General features: G+C 50.9%; 5 protein-coding genes across 5 annotated transcripts; 3 read left to right on the plus strand and 2 right to left on the minus strand.

The window, feature by feature from the left end:
• On the plus strand, positions 1-1,554 carry GIQ15_03648 (uncharacterized protein; the record flags this gene model as incomplete). The annotated part of the gene is made up of 2 exons (XM_033551065.1): positions 1-723; positions 1,066-1,554. 2 exons carry the CDS (start codon positions 1-3, stop codon positions 1,552-1,554), a joined length of 1,212 nt encoding a protein of 403 aa, XP_033408226.1.
• A 4,325-nt stretch (positions 1,555-5,879) lies between these two features.
• GIQ15_03649 (uncharacterized protein) lies at positions 5,880-7,058 on the minus strand (the record flags this gene model as incomplete). Its single annotated transcript, XM_033551066.1, has 1 exon — positions 5,880-7,058. The coding sequence occupies one exon, from the start codon at positions 7,056-7,058 to the stop codon at positions 5,880-5,882; it is 1,179 nt and encodes a 392-aa protein (XP_033408227.1).
• Positions 7,059-20,753: 13,695 nt separating this feature from the next.
• Positions 20,754-22,378, minus strand: GIQ15_03650 (uncharacterized protein; the record flags this gene model as incomplete). Its single annotated transcript, XM_033551067.1, has 4 exons — positions 20,754-20,782; positions 20,865-21,096; positions 21,164-21,334; positions 21,392-22,378. 4 exons carry the CDS (start codon positions 22,376-22,378, stop codon positions 20,754-20,756), a joined length of 1,419 nt encoding a protein of 472 aa, XP_033408228.1.
• A 212-nt stretch (positions 22,379-22,590) lies between these two features.
• GIQ15_03651 (FunK1 protein kinase) lies at positions 22,591-23,190 on the plus strand (the record flags this gene model as incomplete). The annotated part of the gene is made up of 1 exon (XM_033551068.1): positions 22,591-23,190. One exon carries the CDS (start codon positions 22,591-22,593, stop codon positions 23,188-23,190), a length of 600 nt encoding a protein of 199 aa, XP_033408229.1.
• A 459-nt stretch (positions 23,191-23,649) lies between these two features.
• On the plus strand, positions 23,650-24,402 carry GIQ15_03652 (uncharacterized protein; the record flags this gene model as incomplete). The annotated part of the gene is made up of 3 exons (XM_033551069.1): positions 23,650-23,829; positions 23,884-24,015; positions 24,235-24,402. 3 exons carry the CDS (start codon positions 23,650-23,652, stop codon positions 24,400-24,402), a joined length of 480 nt encoding a protein of 159 aa, XP_033408230.1.
• Between the last annotated feature and the right edge of the window lie 1,457 nt (positions 24,403-25,859).

The following is a 25,859-nucleotide window of genomic DNA, read 5'->3' on the forward strand; positions in this document are numbered from 1 at the left end:
ATGGATACCAAGCTCCGATGGGAGTTCCACTGCGACAAGATAGAGGCGAGAGCCACGAAACGACTCTCAGCGCTCGCGGCTCTAGCATCGTCAACTTGGGGAACAGGGACGATCGATCTCCGGCAGGTATATAGAACGATGATCGTGCCCCAGATGCTATACAGCTGTTCAGCCTGGTACATTCCCGGTAAAGGCCACGGAGGCCGAGGCAGCCCTATGATAAACGCCATCAAGAGGATCCAGAGACGTGCAGCCCAAATCATCAGTGGCGCATTCCGGACAACCGCCGGAGCGGCAGTGGACCTAGAAGCACACCTCCTCCCGGTACAACAACAACTCGAACAAACAGCGCTGGAAACCGCCCTGCGCATACGAACTTCCCCGCTGTACGACGACATGGCCGCAACGGACGGTAACGGCAGGAGACGCGACGCACAGAGTCCCCTTGGCCGCTTATCGGGCATCCTGAAACACAAGTACAAGGTACAGCTCAACCGACTTGAGAAACGCCAACCACACGTCGTGCCACCCTGGTGGACTCCCCCATTCATCCGCATCGCCGAGTCTGCGGAGGATGCAATTAGGGAACACGACGTTGCGGAGCCAACAACCCTATGCATCTACACGGACGGGAGTGGCATCAACGGTCACGTTGGAGCAGCCGCGGTAGCGCCTTCACTCCAGATAGACGACGTCTGCACAAAACGAACCCACTACATGGGGGTATCCAGCACGTCAACAGTGTACGCGGCAGAGCTCAAGGGTCTAGTGCTAGCACTGCAAATAATACTCGACATTCACGCAGCCGGAGCAGCCCCCGGCAAATACGCCATTTTCACCGACAACCAGTCCGCCCTCCAGGCAATAAGGAATCCTAAATACTCCTCGGCCCAGTATATCCTTATCGAGGCGATACGGGAGCTCGATAGGCTGCGAGATCTCGGGTGGGAAGCGCAGTTCCGGTGGATCCCAGCACATGTCGGGGTGCCGGGCAATGAAGAAGCGGATCGACTGGCAAAGGAGGCTGCGAGTGTTGCTCTAAACCTTGGAATAGACACCGGGCAGCCTCCAGAGTCGGACCATGTGCGGATCTTGATAGCAACCACGAAATCCACCATCCGCCAAACAATGAAACGAGAGTGGGAGACATCCTGGGAGACGACCAAGCAAGGCAGGGACCTCTTCAAACTTGGGGTCAGGCCAGGAAAAGCGACACTGGACATCCACAGAGGAACACACAGGGCAATCAGCTCAGCAATCACACAGATGCGGACAGGCAAGATTGGCCTGCGCGCATACCTACACGCCATCAACAAAGCCGACACCGACAAATGCGAATGCGGCTACGGGCCGCAGACCGTGCGGCACGTCCTCCTGGAATGCCGAAACTGGGCGGACGAAAGACATCGGATGTGGGCAGGCAAGCTCCCATGCGTGGATATCAAGCGCATTCTCTGCAGCCCATCTATGGCAGTGCAAAGCAGCCAAGATGATCTTGAGGACCGGGCTCCTGGGTCAATTCCAGGCTGTCCCGTCCACATTACTCCAGTATAGTTAGCGTTAACGAGTAAATTTTGGTAATAACAGAAGTAGAGGAGGGCCAGGAGAGGCCTGATAGATACAGAGAAACAGAACAGACAGGGGGACTACGGTAGACAGAAGCAGAGGAAGGCCAAGAGAGGCCTAACAAGAGCACAGACACGGAACAGGTAAGAAGACTATTTATGTAGGGATATCTAAGCTCGAGTGGAAAAGAAAGCAATTCAGGACGCGAATAGCTTGATCTTGGAAGCAAAGGGCGGGAACACCTGTATTTATAGATGCACGCTGCATAGCTGCCACAAGGGCGGCTGGGACAGTCTATGAATCAATCAATCAATCAATCAATCAATCTAATAGATAACAGCAGACTGGTATAATGTCAGGAAATTGCGGCGTCAGGCAGGCCAGAGATGCAGAAATCCAGAAATCCAGAAAGGTGGAAATGCTAAAATTAGAAGTATAGGGCGATGCAGGAAGCGCAGAACCTAAAAGTGTTTGAGCGCTTAACCTCCTCATTTTATCCAACCACCCACGTTAGGCAAATGGGAGACAGGAACGCGTAAAGTGTACATGTCTAAGTTATGTAACAACAATAAACGGGTGCAGTTTGTTGGCAGTAGAAACGTTAGTAGAGCAACGCGCGATTTACAAGAGGCGACGAAAAGACCTGGAGCCTCTTTCCCATCTTTCTCTGCCCCTCGTCCTCCAGTCCACTGGCGGTAGCCGAACGCTTCACAGATTTCCTAGTGCTTACAGGGGCGACCAGCCTGGAGCGGTGGAAGTCAATTATCAAGGCTCGTTGTAGCTCCGAATTCCATAATATATTATCGGGCTTCAAATCCTCGTGGACCACACCTAGGTCGAGGATCTGCCTCTTGGACCGCTCGATGTGCTCGGTCAACTCTGGCAAACTCTGAAGACTGCTCACTTTCTGGCCTCCCCAGCCCATGAGCAGCATATGCTCGATTGACCCCGCGCCGTGCACATGGTACACCATTCTTAGGTTAATGGGCCCAAGGAAAACCGGGACTGCAGAACCTTGAACTTTCTGGAGGACACGATAAACGTCTGCTTCGCGTCGCACTTCGTCCCAGCGGCGGGCCGTCGTACCCTTCCCGACTACCGTGTAGCCATACTGGCGACAGGTGATCTTAAACGGTTGCCCGTACGAGCCACAGGTGCCAAACGGGGTGCAGTCCCGGTCCAGGTCCTCATCCAGCTGTTGCTTGATCAGGCCCACCAGTCCGCCCGCATCGATAGGGTGCTTGTCGCCGCCATTTATCGATCTATGTCTCTCTGCATTCGGGCACCTTGTATCTAGTTGACCTCCCCGCTGAAGGCCGAGTAAGCATGTCTGCGTGCAGAATTCCGCGGTGTGCTGCCTGGAGCCTCCCCGACCCTCCCTACCTTCCCTCTGGCGCCACAGTCGTTGGCCGGGTGGCGATGCCGTGAGCTCGCTCAGGTTTCGCTTCCGTCCGGGAGCCGCCTGCTGGGAGTCGGAGTCGGAGTCCGCGGGTTCTGAATGGCGTGCGGCTGTGCTTCGAGGCGCACAGCCAGCCTGGGATCGAGTGACGGGCCGGTGGTCGTCCGCGGTTGGAGAGCTCAGAGGAGGAGAGGATGGCACATGCTCCGAGCAGGGAGGGGTTTTTTCGAGCTCCTCTTCTGGTATGCGCGCCCTCTCGTAGTCAAGGCTTGTTTCCCATACGTTTAACCGTTGCCTTGCATCGTTTCTCCAGTATTGATCCCGAGGCTGCGAGCAGCAGCTCATCAGGCAGAGACAGAGTACCCGAGCAACAGCGGTCTTCGGTTGCAAGATCCGTACGTCCCCGAGATCAACCTTGTTGGGTTCGCAGAGATAGTAGTAAAGCGTGCTTGGATCATCGCGCTGCACGCAGAGCAGAACATAGGCCAATCCGTTTGTAACGTATGAAAATTCAAGTCCTTCATTGATCATCACATGGTATTCCTGAACCAGAGTGGATGCTGTTATCTGTTCCGCGTTATATATTAACTTTGCATTTTCCTCCGTTGGGATCGTGTCCCGCTGGACTACATCCTCCCAGAGGTTCATCTCCCGGAGGCCGACACGGAGATGCTCTACTGCTAGCTTGTGAGGTGGTTTGTACTCAACGGTGGTGAGTAGTGTATTCACGCCATCGTCTACACGATGGACACAGAACTGATCTGGTATCGAGCGTCGCGTGTTATGTCGGTTTGGCGCGCTTGTATCATCATCCTCGTCAATAGTATTCGCGTGATTCTCAAACATGACTCCCTCTCCAAGAGAAAAGTCATTTCGAGCATCTGGGCGCTTGCACAGCTCTGCGATCACGTCCTGGACGTGTTGTTCCACCGTGAGCCGCTCATGAAACTCCACATCTTTCTCACTACTTAACGGCCGACACCTCCGTGCAATATCTTCGAGTGCAATGATGGGAGGAAACAGCTTATCGGTTGGCTCGAAATAGTCGTGGACACGGCGGTAGAATTCATCCTGAATCCCCGAACAGGCAAGCCAGGGGCGAAGGTAGGTCGGGCACAGCTTGCCAGTTGGCTTTCCGATCGACCCTTTGGTGGAGAGGGCGCTCTCTTGGACCTTTGTGGGCAGAGAGAGCAGGTTATGGCAGGCTCGGATGAACTCCTCGAACGATGTACGCTGGTTGCGCTCTTCCGCCCTTGTTGCTCTCTCATCCGCCTGTCGCTGCTGTTCTTCTGCCTGCAGCCGCTGCTCTTTTTCCTGTATTGCTCGCTCCTCGGCCTGTCGTCGTTGCTCCTCGGCCTGTCGTCGTTGCTCCTCGGCCTGTAGAAAGAGAGCCTTGTAATCTAGCGCATTATCGGAAGCCATGGATCTCGCACTCTCTGACGCTGGAGCAATATGGTTATAAGTTCCTGAATATCCATATCCCAAACTTATTCCGCCACCAACAGCATGGTTACCTCACGTGATGTTTAGAATCACGTGGGACCTCAGCTAGATGGACGATTTACCTTATCCAACCACCTACTGAACCACTCACCTTATTGAGCCACTCACCTTATTAAATTACCCATCTTATTAAACCACCCATCTTAATGCATTTAGTGGATGGATCCTCAGAGCGGCTCCTGTTCTGTGATACAACATACCCTACCCTGAAGCGCGTTGCTAGCCGACACTCGGCCTAGAATTTACTCGCTCTAGCAGACACTCGCTCTAGCAGACACGAGTAAATTCTAGGCCGAGTGACTGCTAGAACAAGTGTCTGCTAGAACGAGTAAATTCTAGTCCGAGTGTCTGCTAGAGCGAGTGTCTGCTAGAACGAGTAAATTCTAGTCCGAGTGTCTGCTAGAGCGAGTGTCTGCTAGAGCGAGTGTTTGCTAGAACCGTACTTATTCACCCTAAGATAGGTGAACCCGTTTGCTAACAATCACCCTTTAAAGCGGATCCGGCGATATGGATTTTGGCAGTCCTGGTTGTTATCGCGCATCCGCCAACGGTTAAGGAATCCGACGTAGAAAGACCGCGCGTCGTGGGTAGAAAAGAGGGGAAAACCCCAGTATGATGCATATATAGGGCATCGGAATGGGGGCTTTTGACTCCAACGAACCGCTACCCGTCATAGACATAAGTCGACGGTCCTCGAGCCTCCCAGGGCATAGAGCGAGTGACTAATGTCCAGGTCGGTCAAAGGCATTGCGGCCGAGGCAGGGTGACTGCAGCCCACCCCTGGCCTTGGCCTGCGTACTAGAGACAGCTGTCAATAGTCCTCACTGGTCCATGGACCGCGGTCCTCGGACCCAGCAGGCCCAAGGGAGGCAGACTTGCGGCCAATCTAGTCTTCGGACAATGCTAGTCATCAGTCAGGTTGCCACGGCCCTATATGTGCCGGGGACCAAAGAGTGTATAATATCCCGCAATTTCAGCCACCTCAATACGCGAGTGTGCGCTGGCATATACTCGTTTTAATGTAGTTCTAGTTGCTCTAGCATAAACTCGCTATAGAATGCACCATTAGGAGACCTAGGGCCGGGCTGTCCTCACAGAGCCCGGCCGACGTTAATGATTGATTGATTGATTGATTCATTTACGCCGTCCCAGCCGCTTTGTCAGCAGCTATGCAGCCTGTGTCCTACCACGTGGCCCCAGCTTTAACCACTTGCACTAAGATACATGAAGAAAAATTAAATAAACAGTAAAGGAACGTGCAGTTTGAACAAATGAAATTCAGAGAAAAGAATGTGCATAAAGAAAACATAGCTTTCCTATAGTATGTTTTGCTGGTACGGTCCTGGATGCTACGCATTTCTGCTGCAGCTTCTGGTGGTGCCCTGATACGCTTATGGGTCTCATTGCCCCGCTAAGCCTCCGTTTCTACGCTTCGAAATTGTCCAAGAAGCTTTGTATGCAGCATGAATCTTGCAGCCTTTGGCGCATAATTCTTATGTGAGAGCATTTTCTTCAGGTCGGTCGTCCACTCGCCTTGCCACAATATGTCCCTCCTCAGGTCCTTGAAAATTGGGCATGCTCTTAGGAGATGTGATGTCGACTCCCTCCCTTTCAGGCACTGGCAGACGTCGTCTTCCACTTGGGGCACTCTGATATTGAGTAGGTAGTCTCGCAGCCCTATCTTTCCCGTCCGCATCTGGGTTAAGATGGAGGATAGAGGCCGGGAGAGTTTCGCGTGCAGGCTTACGATCCCTCTGAACGGTGTTTCCGCCAGCTTGTAGAGATCGCGTCCTCTGGACTCCTCTCGCCACTCCTTCTCCCACCTCGCGTACACATGGGAGCTGATTATTCTTAATAGGCATGTCAGCGGTACCTTGAGGTCCGTCAATCTCCTGGCTGTGTTGTCGGTATCAGCCTGGGTTGTCCTGCCGCGTCTGTTCCGCACTATCCTCCAGCCTGTGGCCTCCTTGGCTTTTTGGTCCGCGAGCTCGTTCCCTTCGACTCCCTCGTGCGAGGGTATCCAGGCAATTTCGACATCCTGACCATTATTCTTGATTTGTTCCCACGTCCGGAGGATCTCTGTGAGGAACTGCTGACCCATGATTCCTAGCTTTCCTATTGTCTTGATGGCAGCTTGGCTGTCAGTGAATATGACGGCCGTTCTGTTTGTTTCTAGCACCAGATCCAATGCCATCCGTATGCCTTGGAGTTCTGCCATAAATATGGTTGCTTCGGTATCCTTTCCCAGATATGCTTGACGTATATCTCCAGGGGTTATCGTCACCGCCGAGGCTCCCACCTTACCGTTTATCACGCTTCCATCCGTGTATATAGCTAGGGCACCGGAGTCGAGGTAGTTGTCGTGTTTTTGGATGGCTTCCTCTTTGCTGTCCGCGATGCTGGTCTGGATTGTCGTTTGCCACGGCGGTACTAGATGTGGTTTCCTGAGTTCGATCTTGCTCATCGCCTCCTCCCCTAGCAAGGCCTTACATCTGTGCTCGTGTTTTCTCAGTGGGGCCCACCATATGTGCAGTAGGTGCCATTCCCTTCTGTGTTCGGTCCATATTTCCTGTTGCTCGATTTGTCCCATGATCTGAAACTTTTGCGATGTCCTGAGCCGCAGGTATGTATTCGCCGTTTTCTGGTCGAGATATTGTCTTATTGGCAAGAGGTAGGCTTCGATGTTGAGTGCAGGCCCTGAGACGGTCTTGAACGCTCCCGTGATGGCCTTGGCCGCCTTCCTCTGGATCGATTCCAGTGTTGCGATTATCTTATTTCGGTACCTTTCCTCTGTCCCCAGGGGAGTGTACCATACCGACGCTGCATAGCTTATCTGCGGTAGGATCACGGCTGTGTATATCTGTCTCAGCCCTTTATACCCGGTGCCCCATGTTGAGCCCGCAAGACTGTTCAAAGCGCCGAGGGATTTCGTGGCTCGTATCTTGACGTGTTCGATGTGGTCGTTCCAGTTCAGTCTCCTATCCAGAATGAGGCCTAGCACCTTGGTCTTTGTGGCCGGTTTTATCAAGGTAGTCCCTAGCTGTAGAGAGCTCTCCCAGTCTGTTCTTCTTTTCCCGCACGCCAGGTGTATGAGGCTATACTTGGATGGATTGAACTTCGACGCGTGAGTTTGCTCCCATCTTCTACACTTCTGGTGTATCCTCTCGAGATTGAGACAGTTTTCGGTTGCTGACTCACTAGATGTGAGTATGTTCACGTCATCAATCCAGCCTATCGCTGTAGTCCTGGTTTCTGGGTCGTGGCATTCTTCCATCAGATCGGCGTTGAAGAAAAGGTAGAGTATCGGCGAGAGGGGGGATCCCTGGGGGATCCCTGATTGTGTGTCCATCATCTCAGACGTTCCTTCTTGTAGTCGGATTCTCGTTTGGCGTCCCTCAAGGAAGCTTGCTATCCAGTTTACTAGCTTTGGTTCGATTCGGCGTTTCCTAAGGTTGTGAAGCAGCCGTGGATGTGAGACGTTGTCGAATGCTCCTGAGACGTCTAGGGAAAGGATTGATACCACCTTCTGGTTTGGTCCGCTGCGCCATGCTGCATGGATCTTTTCTAGCAGCCAGTGTAACGCATGTTCGGTTGACACGCCTTTCCTCCCACCCAGATGTGTTTCTGGAAGAAGTGAGTATCTTTCTACCGCGTCCGAGATCCTGTTTGCCACGACTTTTTCAATAATCTTCCCTAATGTGTTCAACAAAGCGACTGGCCTGTAAGATTTTACTTGGGTATAATCTTCTTTCCCCGGCTTCTTCAGAACAACTGTTTCTGATTGCTTAAAGTGTTTGGGGCAGTAGCCCAGATCCAGGCAGGCATTTGTCAAGGCCGTCAGAATTGGTGTCAGTATGTTTGCCAATCTCTTGATGATGTGGTTGGGAATTCCATCTGGTCCCGGCGCCTTGTTTGGGGATACTGCTTCGATGGCTCTCTCAATCTCGACGGCTGCTATCGGTGGCCAATCCACCGGTGTTGGGTACACGAATCCCACTATATCCGTTGTCTCCGCAGCCCTTGCTGGCGGGAAGAAAGCCTTTTTAAAAAGATCAAATTTCTGGTGTAATCCTTCTTCCAGTGGTCCTTCCCCTTCCCTAATCGGCGGGGTATACGCTTGCCTGTGTTCCCTGTTCCTCGCCCATTTGGCCAGTTTCCAGAGACCCTGAGTCGAGGAGGTTGCCTCCTGGACTTTCGCACGGTGGTTGTTTCTTAGAAGCTTCTTGATCAGTCTACCTTTGTGGTTGCGTGCCTGCCTATAATCTTCCCACGCTTCATCCGTGCGGAGCCTCTGATATTCTCTCCTAAGCCTCCGAGCGTTCATTTGAGCTTCTTTGATTTCAGGGGTCCATCCCGGTACAGACCTTGGACCCACCCTCGACTTTGGGCAGTGGTTTTGGATTGCTTCGTCTATCACCCGTATAACCTTGCGTACCAGGTCCTCAATTTCCAGGATGTCTCGTGGGGTGTGGGTTCCTTGAAGATTTGTCTGGACCTCCTCCATGAATTCTTTTTCCCGTAGCCTGTGCCATACCTTTCGCTCTTTGTCTTCTTTAGCTCTTGTGTGTACACCGATTAGAGTGGTCACCGGCAGGTGATCGGAGTCGTGGTCCAGCTCCATCCCAGAGAGTGAACAGCATATCAGGCTATCTGCCAGGAGAGTCGTGCTGAATACCAGATCGATGGTGCTTGGTTCCCCTTGTTCTTGTCTTGTCTTCGTGCCTACTGGTAGCAAGAGTTTCAGGTCGTATTCTGCTATCAGATCGAGCCATGAAAGATTGTATTTGCTACTAGCTGCTCTGGTTCAGAGAGCATGCTGAAGGACCTAACCTAGGTATAGGCCTCCGTACCAATATTAAATACAAGAGGAGGTGACCAAGCCTCCACCACACTTCCCCGTAGTCCATCCCGCCTCTTGCCCGAAGACTCACGTTCAATCACTACTTCGGGGGTCCAGCCCCGGCAAAGCCTTCGCCCATGCCCCTTTCATGGTTTGCTCCTTAAGCCTATGTCGGTACACCATGCCCGCTGCCCTATATACCCTTTCCATAGACCGACACGCGCATCCGTCCTCTCGAGCCACATAGAAGGTGTTGTAGACAGTCCTCGTCCATCAGCCATCGCCTCCATTATGTGCTACGCCCCATGACTGTTACATCACTTCGCGTTGCCCTGCCGAATCTCTTCTCTCCACAGGGCCGACCGTGTCTCGCAGGCTCTGCTCAGGTGGCACTCCTAGCCAGGCAGCGCGTCCTGTAACGTTTCCAGCCCACTAACCAATGGTATCTTCGTCTCCTCAACAAGTCCCAGCCGATGGCTGTTGAAGCCCTGAGTGCCGGCACTTCCGTAGTCCCAGCTCCATTTGCATAGGGAGTTGCCAGCTTCTCCGTGGTATTTGTTCGGAATCCTTCGTAGGTACCGTAGTTCGATCGCCGGAGGGCGGCAGCAGGAGTATAAGCCAGGTTGCCCGGTTCAGCGTACCTGGGCGAATATCCCTTTTTACTTCGTTCGCAGAGTATGCCGTCCCACTAATATCCCTCCTAAGAGGCCACTCCGCTGTGGTAGTGTTCCTCCGAGCGCTGCACCGGTGAAGGCAGCCGCCTCCCAGCGACCAGGTACTGTCCCCATTCCTCCCGTTCCCTTAACGACGCTCTGCAACTTGCATCCCCATCCTCATTTCGCCTTTCCCTTAACGACGCCCTCGCACCCAACTTTTATCGAAGTGTTGTTGTTGATTTTGGGGTGTACGCGAGCGCAGGGCATCACGTTCCTTCCAAGTGAAAACTCTGCACACCACCACAGGTGTCCTTTCAGGTGGCCTCCGGGCATCTTTTTCAGTCGAGTCATCGAGATGACCTTTCCTACTTAGAATCTGGTCCCTTTTGAAGATTGAAGCCACCCGTCGGATGGTTTTCATACCCATTTGGTTGGCAGTCCTGTGTTGTGCAAAAGCAGTTTGTCGCTGACTTCATCAGGCGAGTTACCACCACCACACCTCCAACCATGAGAATCATTTAGCAAGAGGATCTCTATCGTAAGAGCATCTCTCCAGTACCCAGGCTGCACCGCGGGGAGGCGATTCTCTTTTGCAGCCCAACAAGTGTCTGCTAGAACAAGTGTCTGCTAGAACAAGTGTCTGCTAGAACAAGTGTCTGCTAGAGCGAGTAAATTCTAGGCCGAGTGTCTGCTAGCAACGCGCTTCAGGGTAGGGTATGTTGTATCACAGAACAGGAGCCGCTCTGAGGATCCATCCACTAAATGCATTAAGATGGGTGGCTCAATAAGATGGGTAATTCAATAAGCTGAGTGGCTAAATAAGACGTGCAGCTCAATAAGGTGGGTAGTTCAATAAGGTAGGTGGTTGGATAAGGTAAATCGTGCCCGAGGTCCATCTAGCTGAGGTCCCACGTGATTCTAAACATCACGTGAGGTAACCATGCTGTTGGTGGCGGAATAAGTTTGGGATATGGATATTCAGGAACTTATAACCATATTGCTCTGGCGTCAGAGAGTTCGAGATCCATGGCTTCCGATAATGCGCTAGATTACAAGGCTCTCTTTCTACAGGCCGAGGAGCAACGACGACAGGCCGAGGAGCGAGCAATACAGGAAAAAGAGCAGCGGCTGCAGGCAGAAGAACAGCAGCGACAGGCAGAAGAACAGCAGCGACAGGCAGAAGAACAGCAGCGACAGGCAGAAGAACAGCAGCGACAGGCAGAAGAACAGCAGCGACAGGCAGAAGAACAGCAGCGACAGGCGGATGAGAGAGCAACGAGGGCGGAAGAGCGCAACCAGCGTACATCGTTCGAGGAGTTCATCCGAGCCTGCCATAACCTGCTCTCTCTGCCCACAAAGGTCCAAGAGAGCGCCCTCTCCACCAAAGGGTCGATCGGAAAGCCAACTGGCAAGCTGTGCCCGACCTACCTTCGCCCCTGGCTTGCCTGTTCGGGGATTCAGGATGAATTCTACCGCCGTGTCCACGACTATTTCGAGCCAACCGATAAGCTGTTTCCTCCCATCATTGCACTCGAAGATATTGCACGGAGGTGTCGGCCGTTAAGTAGTGAGAAAGATGTGGAGTTTCATGAGCGGCTCACGGTGGAACAACACGTCCAGGACGTGATCGCAGAGCTGTGCAAGCGCCCAGATGCTCGAAATGACTTTTCTCTTGGAGAGGGAGTCATGTTTGAGAATCACGCGAATACTATTGACGAGGATGATGATACAAGCGCGCCAAACCGACATAACACGCGACGCTCGATACCAGATCAGTTCTGTGTCCATCGTGTAGACGATGGCGTGAATACACTACTCACCACCGTTGAGTACAAACCACCTCACAAGCTAGCAGTAGAGCATCTCCGTGTCGGCCTCCGGGAGATGAACCTCTGGGAGGATGTAGTCCAGCGGGACACGATCCCAACGGAGGAAAATGCAAAGTTAATATATAACGCGGAACAGATAACAGCATCCACTCTGGTTCAGGAATACCATGTGATGATCAATGAAGGACTTGAATTTTCATACGTTACAAACGGATTGGCCTATGTTCTGCTCTGCGTGCAGCGCGATGATCCAAGCACGCTTTACTACTATCTCTGCGAACCCAACAAGGTTGATCTCGGGGACGTACGGATCTTGCAACCGAAGACCGCTGTTGCTCGGGTACTCTGTCTCTGCCTGATGAGCTGCTGCTCGCAGCCTCGGGATCAATACTGGAGAAACGATGCAAGGCAACGGTTAAACGTATGGGAAACAAGCCTTGACTACGAGAGGGCGCGCATACCAGAAGAGGAGCTCGAAAAAACCCCTCCCTGCTCGGAGCATGTGCCATCCTCTCCTCCTCTGAGCTCTCCAACCGCGGACGACCACCGGCCCGTCACTCGATCCCAGGCTGGCTGTGCGCCTCGAAGCACAGCCGCACGCCATTCAGAACCCGCGGACTCCGACTCCGACTCCCAGCAGGCGGCTCCCGGACGGAAGCGAAACCTGAGCGAGCTCACGGCATCGCCACCCGGCCAACGACTGTGGCGCCAGAGGGAAGGTAGGGAGGGTCGGGGAGGCTCCAGGCAGCACACCGCGGAATTCTGCACGCAGACATGCTTACTCGGCCTTCAGCGGGGAGGTCAACTAGATACAAGGTGCCCGAATGCAGAGAGACATAGATCGATAAATGGCGGCGACAAGCACCCTATCGATGCGGGCGGACTGGTGGGCCTGATCAAGCAACAGCTGGATGAGGACCTGGACCGGGACTGCACCCCGTTTGGCACCTGTGGCTCGTACGGGCAACCGTTTAAGATCACCTGTCGCCAGTATGGCTACACGGTAGTCGGGAAGGGTACGACGGCCCGCCGCTGGGACGAAGTGCGACGCGAAGCAGACGTTTATCGTGTCCTCCAGAAAGTTCAAGGTTCTGCAGTCCCGGTTTTCCTTGGGCCCATTAACCTAAGAATGGTGTACCATGTGCACGGCGCGGGGTCAATCGAGCATATGCTGCTCATGGGCTGGGGAGGCCAGAAAGTGAGCAGTCTTCAGAGTTTGCCAGAGTTGACCGACCACATCGAGCGGTCCAAGAGGCAGATCCTCGACCTAGGTGTGGTCCACGAGGATTTGAAGCCCGATAATATATTATGGAGTTCGGAGCTACAACGAGCCTTGATAATTGACTTCCACCGCTCCAGGCTGGTCGCCCCTGTAAGCACTAGGAAATCTGTGAAGCGTTCGGCTACCGCCAGTGGACTGGAGGACGAGGGGCAGAGAAAGATGGGAAAGAGGATCCAGGTCTTTTCGTCGCCTCTTGTAAATCGCGCGTTGCTCTACTAACGTTTCTACTGCCAAAAAACTGCACCCGTTTATTGTTGTTACATAACTTAAACATGTACACTTTACGCGTTCCTGTCTCCCATTTGACTAACGTGGGTGGTTGGATAGAATGAGGAGGTTAAGCGCTCAAACACTTTTAGGTTCTGCGCTTCCTGCATCGCCCTACATTTCTAATTTTAGCATTTCCACATTCCTGGATTTCTGCATTTCTGCATCTCTGGCCTGCCTGACGCCGCAATTTCCTGACATTTTACCAGTCTGCTCTATTGATAGCATGGAGGTATGCCCGCAGGCCGATCTTACTTGTGCGCATCTGTGTAATTGTTGAGCTGATCGCTCTGTGCGTTCCCCTGTGGATGGCAAGTGTCGCTTTTCCCGGCCGGACTCCAAGTTTAAAGAGGTCTCTGCCGTGCTTGGCCGTTTCCCAGGACTTCTCCCACTCGCGTTTCATCGTTTGGCGAATGGCGGTTTTCGTGGTTGCCATCAGGATCCGCAGATGGTTTGACTCCGGAGGCTGCCCGGTGTCTATCCCTAGATTCAGGGCAACACTCGCAGCTTCTTTTGCCATTCGGTCTGCCTCCTCGTTGCCTGGTACTCCAACGTGTGCTGGGATCCAGCGGAACTGTACTTCCCAACCGAGGCCTCGGAGTCTGTCGAGCTCCTGTACCGCCTCGACGAGGATATACTGGCCCGAGGAGTGTTTGGGGTTTCGTACCGCCTGGATGGCGGCCTGGTTGTCAGTGAAGATGGCGCATTTCCCGGGAGCTGTGCCGGCTTCATGTGTCAGCACTCCCAATGTGTCTGCACTCCCAATGTGTCACACCCTCCGTGTCCATCTCTTCCAGAGCACTAGTCTTCGGCCGCCAAGAACGCTGCAGTTCTACTTGCAGATATTTAAGCCTTGATTAATCCCATTAGAAGGCGGCTGAGGTTTGAATGCTCTGGTATGTGTGTAAAATTATTAGGGGAAGAAGAATCCCTGGGGTGATAATAGAAGGGAAGCGCCTGGGTGGGTGGGGGTGAGTCTATGAATAAGCCTGTTTTCCTGTTTTAACATTAGTGTCCGCAGCTTGGCCACGCATTTAAAGGTGGTTTTCACGCTGCCACTGCACCAGGACTAGCCTATAACGGCTAGTCCTCTTAAGAATCCTTTGTGAAGGACATCACCTCTAATCGTGCAGTGCCCTCCCAACATTTACAACAAACTGTACCCAGTTACTGTTGGTGGTTTTCACCCACCGCCAGCCAACCAGCTTCTGTTGCAAGATATCACCCTTTGAGATTTCCAAGGAGACCCACTGTAACGCGTGACCGCGCCCATATAACATGGGGAGAATTGCCTGCCCTTTCTGATACGCCCCTTCTGGACCGCACCTTCGGGGTTTGTCTTGATGATGAAAGAAAAGCCCCTTCCCCCCAGCGGCTACATACAGTCCCGGTCTCCTCGATTCTTACTAATGCCTTTAGATTAACACGTGGTAGCTGGATCCCGGTGGCTGCCTTTGCCCTGTAGCCCACAGAGCCACATGTTCATTCGACCCGGTGGCTGCCTTTGCCCTGTGGCTCCAGAGCCCTATGTTCGTTCGACCCTGGGCTGCCTTTACCCTGTGGCCCCAGAGCCGTATGTTGTGTTCGCGTTTACTCAGTGGTCTCCGATGCTTATATTTATAAAACTCCATAATATTCATGTACACACACATACATATAATTTTCCCATCTACATGGTTTCCTTGCTTTCTTCTTTGCTTCCCGCCTGCCCCTCCGGATCCGCCCATCAGGACCGTTGGGAAAGAAATTAGAAAATAAGCCCCCGAAGGGATCTCCGTCGTGGTTTCCGGGCGTGGAAGAGGGCCTCTTCAAATAAGCATGGCCTCTAGTTGTCTACATGTATATTAATATATTTTCTGCCGCCTGCTAAAGAGAGCACTGTTGGAGCGCTTAGTATGAACAGGGATTAAATATGGAACCATCGTACTTGAATGGTGTTGAACGGAGATTCGGTGTAATACTGCCTGATCGTACGAAACACGTTAGTCAACTACGCCGTTTCATTAAATATCAGTGTCAGCTCTCCATCATCGAACAAATGCTACGCCCGGCGTTTTAACGCCTGTTTCAGCTGTAGCTGGCATCTCCGCAATGGCAAGATACATGGCCGTATGAGGAACATAAATAGGAGCTCAATATCGTGTATTTAGATGATCAGTGCTTGATAGATTGAAATCTCATAGATTGCTCCAGACCCACCTGACCAACCAAATCAATCAAATATCTCGTATCTCAGATAAGGGAATCCCAGGGGGTACGAAAATCCATTTAAATATTAAGATGCCGGAAGCTCCCGATACACCCGTCGTATTCGTATACATAAGTATATTAATAACTAAAGACGTCCCCGACCTTGGAGACACTAGGACGTTTATATATATTAGCATCGCCAGAAGAACATACCAAAATCGTCTGGAGCGTTGGTACCTTCGATACCGGGGTGTATAAAAATACCGGTGTCACGGGACTGACCCACAAGGCTAAATCACATGATTAGAATAACCGTTACCTTGCAGATCCCCCTGTCTCTTCATTTGTTTTCCTTTCCTCGTACTACGTCTTGTATAATAAGCCAATTCTTAGTTGAACAATCAATTATTATCTATTCTCAACCTTTCTACGTCAGATCCCTGACAGATATGAAAATCTTTATAGATCCGTGTATCTCTTTGGATCTCAATATTCTTTGGACTACTAGAATTTATAGAAATATTAATCCATATAGAGTAACCGGTCCGCGGCATACCAAAATCATTTCAGATACGCGTACTGGTGAGGGTTTATATGAGATTTATATCTACGAGATAGCAGTGCTGGAATAGGCTTGATTGGGCATAAGAACAGCGAGGCTTTTGTGTATTTCGATGACATTAAATGGCGAGATCGATAATTACTACCAGCGCTTCCGCCTGGACTCAACTCTGTATGTATATTTGAAAGTTGCCCATATTACCTCGCATGCATAGCTAACCCATATCCAGATGGAGAATGGCTACAATATTCACACATTCTCCGGGACAACTCTAGCCGAACACCCCTTGATACAGCCAAGCTTAACGTTTTATTTCAACTAATAATAACCACCACAGCTACGGCATGTTGTTCTCAAAGGAGTGGCTGGAGGCGGAGGTTTATTAGCGAGAAGCCAAACAATATCCGCAGAAAACCCAGCGTGCTCTGTTAAAACTAATTAGAAATCATCTTTCTGCAGAAGTAACCCAATATTTTGGAAGGCAGTTTGCAAAATTATACCACACAGCCCTCGATCAGTCGAGAGAGTACTTGTATAAACTTCTACAATCGCCGGGGAAAAGTCATCCATACCCCAACAAGTACCCACAGCCTCTTTAAATTTCCTCTTAGCTCATTCCTTGAGATGAGGTATAGAGTATTTCTCCGCAACTTCATACACCCTAGCATTAAAGAGCATAGGTGAGATTCGCCCTCTGTTACTGCCACTCCCATCATAATCAGCCTCGTACATGAAACGGACCATTGCATCAATGGTAAATGGATCATCCTTCGAAAGGTCAACAACGTTTCCGCAGTCTCCTAGAAGGTCAGCAACTATAAGCTACGTGTTTAAATAGCAGTTGCCGGTAGAGTGACCTTCCAATCCCGTCGAATATATGGGTGAAGTACTCAGATTGCCCACAGACAACCACCTTATGGACCTTGAATTCGTCATCCGCAGTTCGAATCACAAGGTCGGCAAACTTGGAGGAATAGAAGTAGCTATAACCTATGTATTAGCTTTCAATTGCTACCTTTAGATATAGGTCATACCTTTTTAAGCTAGCTCTAAGCATGTCCTTCTCGGCTTCGCCTATCTCGTAAGTAATTGTAGGCGTACTATCCTTACTCGTAGTGAGAAGGTTGGGAGGTTCCTTGCTCTCTTCCTCGACAATAGCACTCCTTCTAACGATAACCAAACCTTTCTTTCCCTTCTTCTTTTTGCTATGGTAATCAGCACTCGTCTGGGGTTTATATTTCCTAGGCGGCGAGGCGAAGTGGCAGGAGAGTCACTCTTAGAGCTAGTCTAGGAGTTCTAGATCTCCTAAACCGTCCAACGCATCTTAAGCTCAACGAAGGAGTATTATAGTTCCATATAGCACAACTGGACCAGTTCTTAATATCACAACGACTTGTCACCTCTCTTTCGTCAGGTTTAGAACCTAACTTTAATAGGGTGGAGGACGCTCGTAGGGCGACAATTTGGGCAGTGCCGCAAACCTTGATATAATCGAGCTGCATGGTATTCGTACATCCATGCATTTACATTAACTAGGCCATAGTGGTTCTGGGGCGCAAGCAGATACCCTATTTGGCGACGAGTCGCCAGCGCAAACGCCGTTGACCACAGCTCCCGCTGATTGCGCCGTTGTCGACCCTAGGGCTACAGAGGGAGCACAGGGACGGCATGACCTGGGCAAGCATCTTCCCCGCTCCGTTTTTACTTCTGAATCGCTGACATGTCGAAGGAATAGAACGTGTGACCATGTCTGGCACGATCGATCCCGCTTTACTGAGCACGCCAGGCTGGGTTTGGGATCAGACAATGTCCTGCAGCCGGATAGCAGCTTTTCCCCTACAGTTGATCGAAATATGTCCGTACCAGAAGCCCTAAATAGTCCTTTGTTCGTACCTTCCGCAAGCGACCTCTCCACACAGCCGGAATCTCTAGGCGGAGAACAGTCTCTTGATGAGAGCAGTGACTCCTCAGGTTTATCAGAACTTGCAGATGAGGATCTGCAACCAGGTAACACCAGCAGCGTAACCATGAGTTTTCCTACGCCTCAATCTGACCGACCCTCCTTCCCCTGCGGGCCTGCGGGGCAGGCTTCGAATAGAACTATTCGTCGTAAGTCAAAGTCGGGGCAATGCAAGGTCGTCAAGCCGACAGTGCACGTTCCTTTACAGTTTATTAAATTTTTCTTCATGTATCTTAGTGCAAGTGGTTAAAGCTGGGGCCACGTAGTAGGACACAGGCTGCATAGCTGCTGACAAAGCGGCTGGGACGGCGTAAATGAATCAATCAATCAATCAATCATCCGCACCTTCAGTTCTCCGCCGAAGAGGTACGCTGTCTCCACGGCCAACATCGTCTGAAGGCGGGCGGGGGATTACTCTCGCCCAGCAACCAGTGGTGGACGGTCGACCTCTATCTAGACGGTATGTCTACACATGCATCCCCGCCCACCACTGCCGCGCTCCTCCCTGACTGCTCAGCACAGAAATAAGCTCCAGCCTACAAATCTCTCTTATTGATGAGTACTCCAACGCCAGACCACCGAGCGATGGCGAGGTCTACCGGAAGTCCGCCAGTATCAGCATGAAGCTAATTCTCGTTTCGAGGAGCGCTGGATGTCGCGACTGTCGGCAAATAAAGCAAAGCGACTGCGGCAACTTAATTCTCACACACATGTGCGTGCTGCGTTCGACGCGCTGCTGGCGATCCCTGGGCTATGGGGTGGACTGCATATCGGCTCTAGTTCTCAACTGTGACGAGGTCGGTGCTCCATTTCCAGGCCCCATGTCTATCGATTGCTAGAAATCGTTAATTATCTGACGTTCGTGAAGGAATTCTGGGCGTCTCTGGTGGGAGATGACCGCGAGCGGATGATAAGAATTGACCTACAAACGGTGGAGAGCCTACAGCTTCTAGCCCCCGGGGTTTCCCGGAAGGATGCAAAGACCGCACGGGGCCGCGTGCTCAGCGGTGAAGCCTTTGGCGGCTTCAGCGACTTTGAACGTACGGCTATCTGGGAGATCTGCAGGGGAGGAAAGAAATCATCCCGTCGCTCCATACCTTCTTCCAGGACATCTACTACCTTGAAGCGTGCGCCAACTGCCTGAAGCGGCTGGTTGCTGTCAGCAAATTTTATCCGATCAGGGTAATCCTGGGGGGTGGCTTTGACTGCCATATCAGCAGCACTAACAGCACGGTCGAGATCTCCCAACGACCCAGTTCGCTAAAATCGTGTCCCAAGCCATATCCCAAGGTTATTTAAACGATGAGCTCGGTTAGGGTGGTCCTGGGGGGTGGCTTTGACTGCCATATCAGCAGCACTAACAGCACGGTCGAGATCTCCCAACGACCCAGTTCGCTAAAATCGTGTCCCAAGCCATATCCCAAGGTTATTTAAACGATGAGCTCGGTTAGGGTGGTCCTGTGGAGTGGCCTTGACTGCCATGTCAGCCACATCAACAGCACGGTTGAGATCTTCCCAAAGACCCAGTCCGCTCAAATCGTGTGCCGAGCCAGTTTCCAAGACCATTTAAGTACATAACTCGGTTGGGGTGGTCGTGCGGAGTGGCTTCGACTGCCATGTCAGCCACATCAACAGCACGGTTGAGATCTTCTAAAGACCCAGTCCGCTTAAATCGTGTGCTGAGGCTGTTTCCAAGACCATTTAAGTAACCAGCTCGATCAGGGTGGTCGTGCGGAGCGGCTTCGACTGCCATGTCAGCCACATCAACAGCACGGTTGAGATCTTCCACTGGCCTCTCCGCTCAAATCATATGCTAATCCAGGTTCCAAAACCACTTAAGCAATTTCTGACTGCAAAGTATCCTGCTGAACAAGTTCTTATCAGAATAAAATAACAAGTGTCAATGGGTAGAGTTGTCCTATCGTAGTTTGTATGGTTTTGTGACCCTCCACAAACGGACGTTCTTCAATACTTATATCCTTTTAGTACCGCGATAGTAATGTTCATGGTACTATAATAGTCGTTAGTACTGTGAGGTTTGAGTTGCGGTACAGTTAGTTAAAAATAGAGTAAACTTTCCCGCCTAAAAAAAGGATATTTCTCTTGGTCCAAAGCTGTCCGTGAGCCGTAGCCGCTCGCATTGATGTGAAATCATAATCTCAGCTGATAGTCCTTCGAAATGCAGGGCCTTAGCTCACCTCCGGAATGCAGCTTGCATTGATTCCCCGAGTTTGACATCCATATATAGGCACGGTAAACCCGATATATCCGGCTTCATGCACGCACTACTCAGCCAGCCCAAGAAACAGCAACCCTTACCCAAAAAAATTCAATGCAGGCATGATGTAACACGCTATTGGCTCCTTTCTGTTCAGGTAACACCGTCATCTAAGTCACCCTCTAGTCAATTACGCATAATCCGGCACCTTACGCACCTTAGCGAGTCCGCTGCATTGACGGTGATCGGTCATGCCCGCAAGGCTTCCGCTGCGGCATTCTTGCGTTACAATACTCACTATTGCAACAACCAATAAGCCACCGCCTAAGATAACGGAGTAGCCATGCAGGCAGTGTCCTTAGGCAGCGACGGCACAAGGTCTGGTAAAACTTCAGGGGAGCCCCCAATGAATAGAAATGAACGAAAGGGCTAAACTGACGCAACCTGGAACCAATACGATGAAAATACGAAAATAAATGGATTAATTTAACTTCCTAGATCCCCAGGAGACTATTTACATTATAGTCAGACATATAGCGAATAATTAGAAATACTAGTCCCAATCCATGTCATTGGGCCCTCTGACTCTCACCCTGCTTAGTAGCATATTCTATAATCTTCAGATCAGGTTTATTTACGAAATACGCAGTAGCACCAAGCGGAACGCGGTCGTTCTCGATGTATAGTGTCTTCTGAGGGCCTTTAAAGATCGTGATGACGCCAAACCCTTCCTTTCGAGTCGAGAGAGGGAAGGTAGCCGTCGGGCCGGTATCGCTTCCGTCCCAGGGTAGGAGTGTCTTTTTGGTAGCTGGCCCAACAAATGTCTATCAGATGTCATAATTAGCGTTCTGAGAATGAAAAATATATGGGAGGTGTGTGATAGGCGCATACAGTGGTGTTGAATTCTATTCCTCCGCCGGTAGCGGATGCGTTCACAGAGGCACCTGACAGCATCCGATTTGGCCGATATTTGGAGACAACAACCGTAATCTCTTCATCGTGTTGGTTTACAACCCGAATAAGGAGCGGGATGTGAGCTCGCTTGATTGCGCCAAAGATTCCCTATAGCCGGCTGATGTTAGTAGAGACACAAGGAAAAATCGGTGACAAAAGTCCCACCTTTCCAATGACGGTTGGTGGGGCGTCATCATGTTCCGTCATAGATTCGGGTTCTGGCAGCTCTGCTGCAGGAATATGCTGTTGCTCCTGCATGGTATCCATAGGCTGAATATCCCCTTCGTCGGGTGGAAAGGGAGTAACTTTTTCGATAGCAAGTCCATTTCCAGGCTCAGCAGCTGCTGGATGAAAGGAGAACGGTATATAAGCTATATCGTAACGATTATCGAGGCTTTCTTCTTCTGGGAGTAGCACATTGCGGTTGAGAGTGGAGATAAGATCGCGATCCATCGAATCACATAAGTATCGTAAATCAACCGGGGCGCCTGAAAGCACAAACAGAAACCACTCTTCAATCGGTGAATCTCTAGAGAGGCCTTCTGGCCAGACCATCTCGAGGCCTTTCAAAACGTTGAAGGCAGTATATCCTATGGCCTTAGATTCTCCGGGAGGTATTTTCATACCCAAAGGGTGTCGTGGTGTCAATAGAAAGATGTGGCCCGCAATGTTGACATTGAAAACAGACACATAAACCGGGCTATCTCCCTTGTTATTCAATCGAATATAAAGACGATCTCCCTCGTTGACGCGGTTATCACTTTTTTGAAATAGCCTGCCAGGCTTTTTTTCCTCCACAAAACCGACCTGAAAGTCTACAGCGTGTTCCAGACTCTCTTCCCCCCCTTCACATCGCAATTCAAGTACACGGTGCGCTCTAGAAAGCCTCTCCGCATGCATAACAATGTCACCAAAAGTTTCCGGCAACGTTCCTTGAGCTTCGTCTATGCGCTGTGACGCAATCCGAACCTGTCGACGATGTAGAGAAACCACCCCTGCCTCGTATCGAATCTCGACATGAGTGTTTTCCTCTGGGGGGCAATACCGAAGATATTTGGATCTTCCAACTGCTAGTTGAAGGCCTTCGGCTACGGGCCTGGTGTTGAATGTGTCGCTCCAGCATGTATACTTAACAGGAGGAGAAGAATTCATGAAGTGAAAATGGAAACGCCTGAGGATGCAGCCTGAATAGGCAATTCTTGTTTCTAATTTTAACAACAGCGGTTAGCGCCCGGGCCAATCTTAATGTGGCTAGTCTGGGACGCCGGACTAACAATTATCCAAAATTAAAAAGACTTGAGATTCGCGACGCGCTGACGAATTCTTTATTCTTTTCATTGTTCCCATTATGCAAGTTCCCGAACATGTCGCCCTCGAGATCTGAGATAATAAGCAGCCACCCGATCGGGGACCGGCTAGATGCTTTTAAAGACCTATATAACGCCTTTATATCGGAAGAAGAAACGAGCAGGGCTGATATAAATGATCGACTACTTGACCTCATATTAGCACTACAATCTCATCCTGTTTGTCGAAAACTGCCCTTGACCGGGCGCGAACCTATTTTAGATGGGCTTGCGAGGGTTCTTCCTGAAGTCCGCCAGGGAACATTTGATGCTGAACGCTTCCTTCCCCTGCTCAAGGCAATTCACGACAATGACTCCGATGAATCTATTTGGAGTAAAGTGACGCACGCTATCGCCGAGTTGACGCCTTCCCCCCTTCCGTTGTGCTCTTTCCAGACTCCCTTGACTCGAAATACAGGCAGCGTCGTCAACTCGAGCGAGCTGCGAACCAACATGAACGCCGTGCTAAGGGAGGACCTGGGCGACATGTATGTTGACATACCAAAGTTCTACGAAACCTTCTTTGGATATATCCTGGGGCTACAGACAAACGCGCAGGCGGTCTTTGAGAGATGCAAGGAGGGGGAGGAGCCGCTCTTCCACGATGGAGCTGGCTAGAGGGGATGGCCCGAGGGTGCAAAGGAGGCGCCTGTGCTTGCCTGGCTGTCGGGGGCCATCGACAAGATAATACAATTCTATGAGGAGCACACGCCCGGCGAGGCGATTCAAAGGCGGCCCCTAGCGTAGCCTCATAAGCGGCTTAAGGGCTCCACGGCTAAGCGGACGCTGGATATCGGCTTCATGGATAGCATTAAACCCCTCGAGGACGGCAAGTATGCGTGGTCACAGATCCTCATTCCTAGAGAGCTGAAGAACGACCCGGACTACGAAACCCAGTCTAGGCAGGACATAGGCAGATATACAAGGGAAGTGCTAGCCGCGCAGGACTCTTGCTTCTTTGTGCTAGGCTTTACGCTATGCGGGTCACTTATGAGGCTATGGCTCTTTGACTGTCTGGGAGGGATCGCGTCCAAGTAGTTCGACATCCACAAGGACGGCCTTTGATTCGTCTCGGTCATGCTTGGGTATCTGCTGATAACCAAAGGACAGCTCGGATTCGATCCAACGATTATTACCAACGCCAATGGCTTGCGGTACTTTAAAATCAAACGGGATAGTGGGGAGGAGCGTCTCATTATTGATGAGGTGATAAAGCGCGCACACTGCGTCGCCGGACGAGCCACAACTTGCTGGAAGGTACATCGCGACAGAGACGAATCCCAAACACCCCTGGTGATCAAGGCCTCATAGCAGTATCCCAAGCGCGATAAGGAAGGGGAGCTGCTGCGTGAGGCCATGGAGAAGGAGGTAGTTAACGTCGCGAGGTATTACTACCATGCGACGGTCCAGGTAGAGGGCCAAGATTATGATATCCGTGACAGAGTGAGGAAGAGACTAGACATCACGACGGCAAGCAACTACAAATAGGTCAGCTCCAGGCGTCCGCTGAGCAGGAGCGCATCCCGCAAGGGGAAGAGCAGCCAGACAGCTAGCCGCAAACAATCATCCACCTGCGTTGAGCCGTCGCTGCCACCCAGCAAACGCAAGCAGTCCCAACCTCCGTCCATCCCAAATCGTGTCCATCGTCGTGTCATCGTTTAGGACTACGGCCAGCCAATCTACAAGGCGAGCTCGAGGGTTGCCTTGCTGGCCGCGCTAGAAGGGTGCATCGAAGGATACGAGTCCCTTTATCAGCAGGCCGGCATGCTTCAGAGAGACATTTCCCCCAATAACCTCATAATCAACGAGGATAAGGATAGCGCGTCCTAGAAGGCGTTTATCATTGATCTGGACCTTGCCATCAAAGAAGACTGGGAAGATGCTTCAGGGGCGCGAGGCAAGATCGGCACGCAGGCGTTTATAGCAACCGGAGTTCTTCTAGACGATAAACCACATTCCTTTATATATGATCTCGAATCATTCTTCTGGGTCTTTTTCTAGATATGTATCCACTACGAAGGCCCTGGGAAAGGCCAGATTATTGAACACTTCAACAAATGGAACTTCATGAATACAGAGGAGCTAGCTGATATAAAGATTGGCGTAATCACTAAGGAAGATAAATTTCTAAAGACAACTACCAAACAGTTTACGGAATACTATTAGTCACTCGTGCCTTAGGTCAATAGACTATGGCGAGTTGTATTTCCCAATGGCAGAAGGTGGAAAACACCTAATAAAAGTCTGTATTCTGCCATAAGGGAAATCCTTCGAAACGCCCAGGAGGACCCTAATGTTATTGGGTTAAACTGAGTTTTCTTATTTTCCATAATTATGTACATTAATTAATTCTATTTATTCTAGCTAACCACTCGATAATATTGTAATTATTATGATCATATTTGGTTGAGAGAAGGCCCTTGTTTCCACAGAGGCGAATCAAGTGACTAGATTCCTCCTAGTAACTTGATCAACTTCTCGAATGTCATGATGCTAGCTTAGCCACGCATTTAAAGGTGGCCTTCCCGCCGCCAAGCTGAACCAGGACGAACCTAAACCGGCAAGTAGCTAGTCTTCCCAAAAGCCCTTTTGGATGTCACCCACCTCCTATGTTTGGTACCAACAACCTGCACCCCTTACTGTTGGCAGCTTTCGTCCGCCACCAGCCCACCGCCTCAAAGATGGGTTCTATCAGGGATTCTAAGGAAATCGACCTACTGTGACACCTGGCGGCACTCTTATAATAACATATTGCCTGCGATCCTCCTCTTCAGGACCTTCCCTTCCGACCCATGTCTCGGCAGCTGCACTTCGTCTTAAGAAGAAGTGGGCAAAGTGGTGTACCTGAGCTGACAGAATGCCTGGGCGTAATCACTTCCTTTTATTCATTTACCCTGACCTCTTCCTCACCGGGATATGCAGGCTACCACGACTATGACTACTCTCATCTATCTTTCCATGTCTAATTACATGCACGATCTTGATGCCTCGTCAAGGCCTGTGGCTGCTCTCTTTAGTTGTCCCTACCTTGGAATCGTTCCGAACTTTCAGCGAAGTCCAGAACCGCGTTAAGATCGCTTCTATTGATCTTCCATTTCATCTCATTCCCTGAGCAATTTGGTGGTTTACCCCCTAGCATTAGTGAGAGGCTGTTGAACCTATCTCCTACCTTTTGTCGTAGAACCTGACGTTGCTGCTGTAGTCTTGGGCAGTCCACCAGCACGTGACGGACTGATTCTTTTGCTCCACATTCACATTTGTCACTGTCAGTATATTTTATTCGGTTT

This window comes from Arthroderma uncinatum (genome assembly GCF_011692745.1).
Source record: "Arthroderma uncinatum strain CBS 119779 chromosome Unknown scaffold2, whole genome shotgun sequence".
Taxonomy (NCBI): Eukaryota; Fungi; Ascomycota; class Eurotiomycetes; order Onygenales; family Arthrodermataceae; genus Arthroderma; species Arthroderma uncinatum.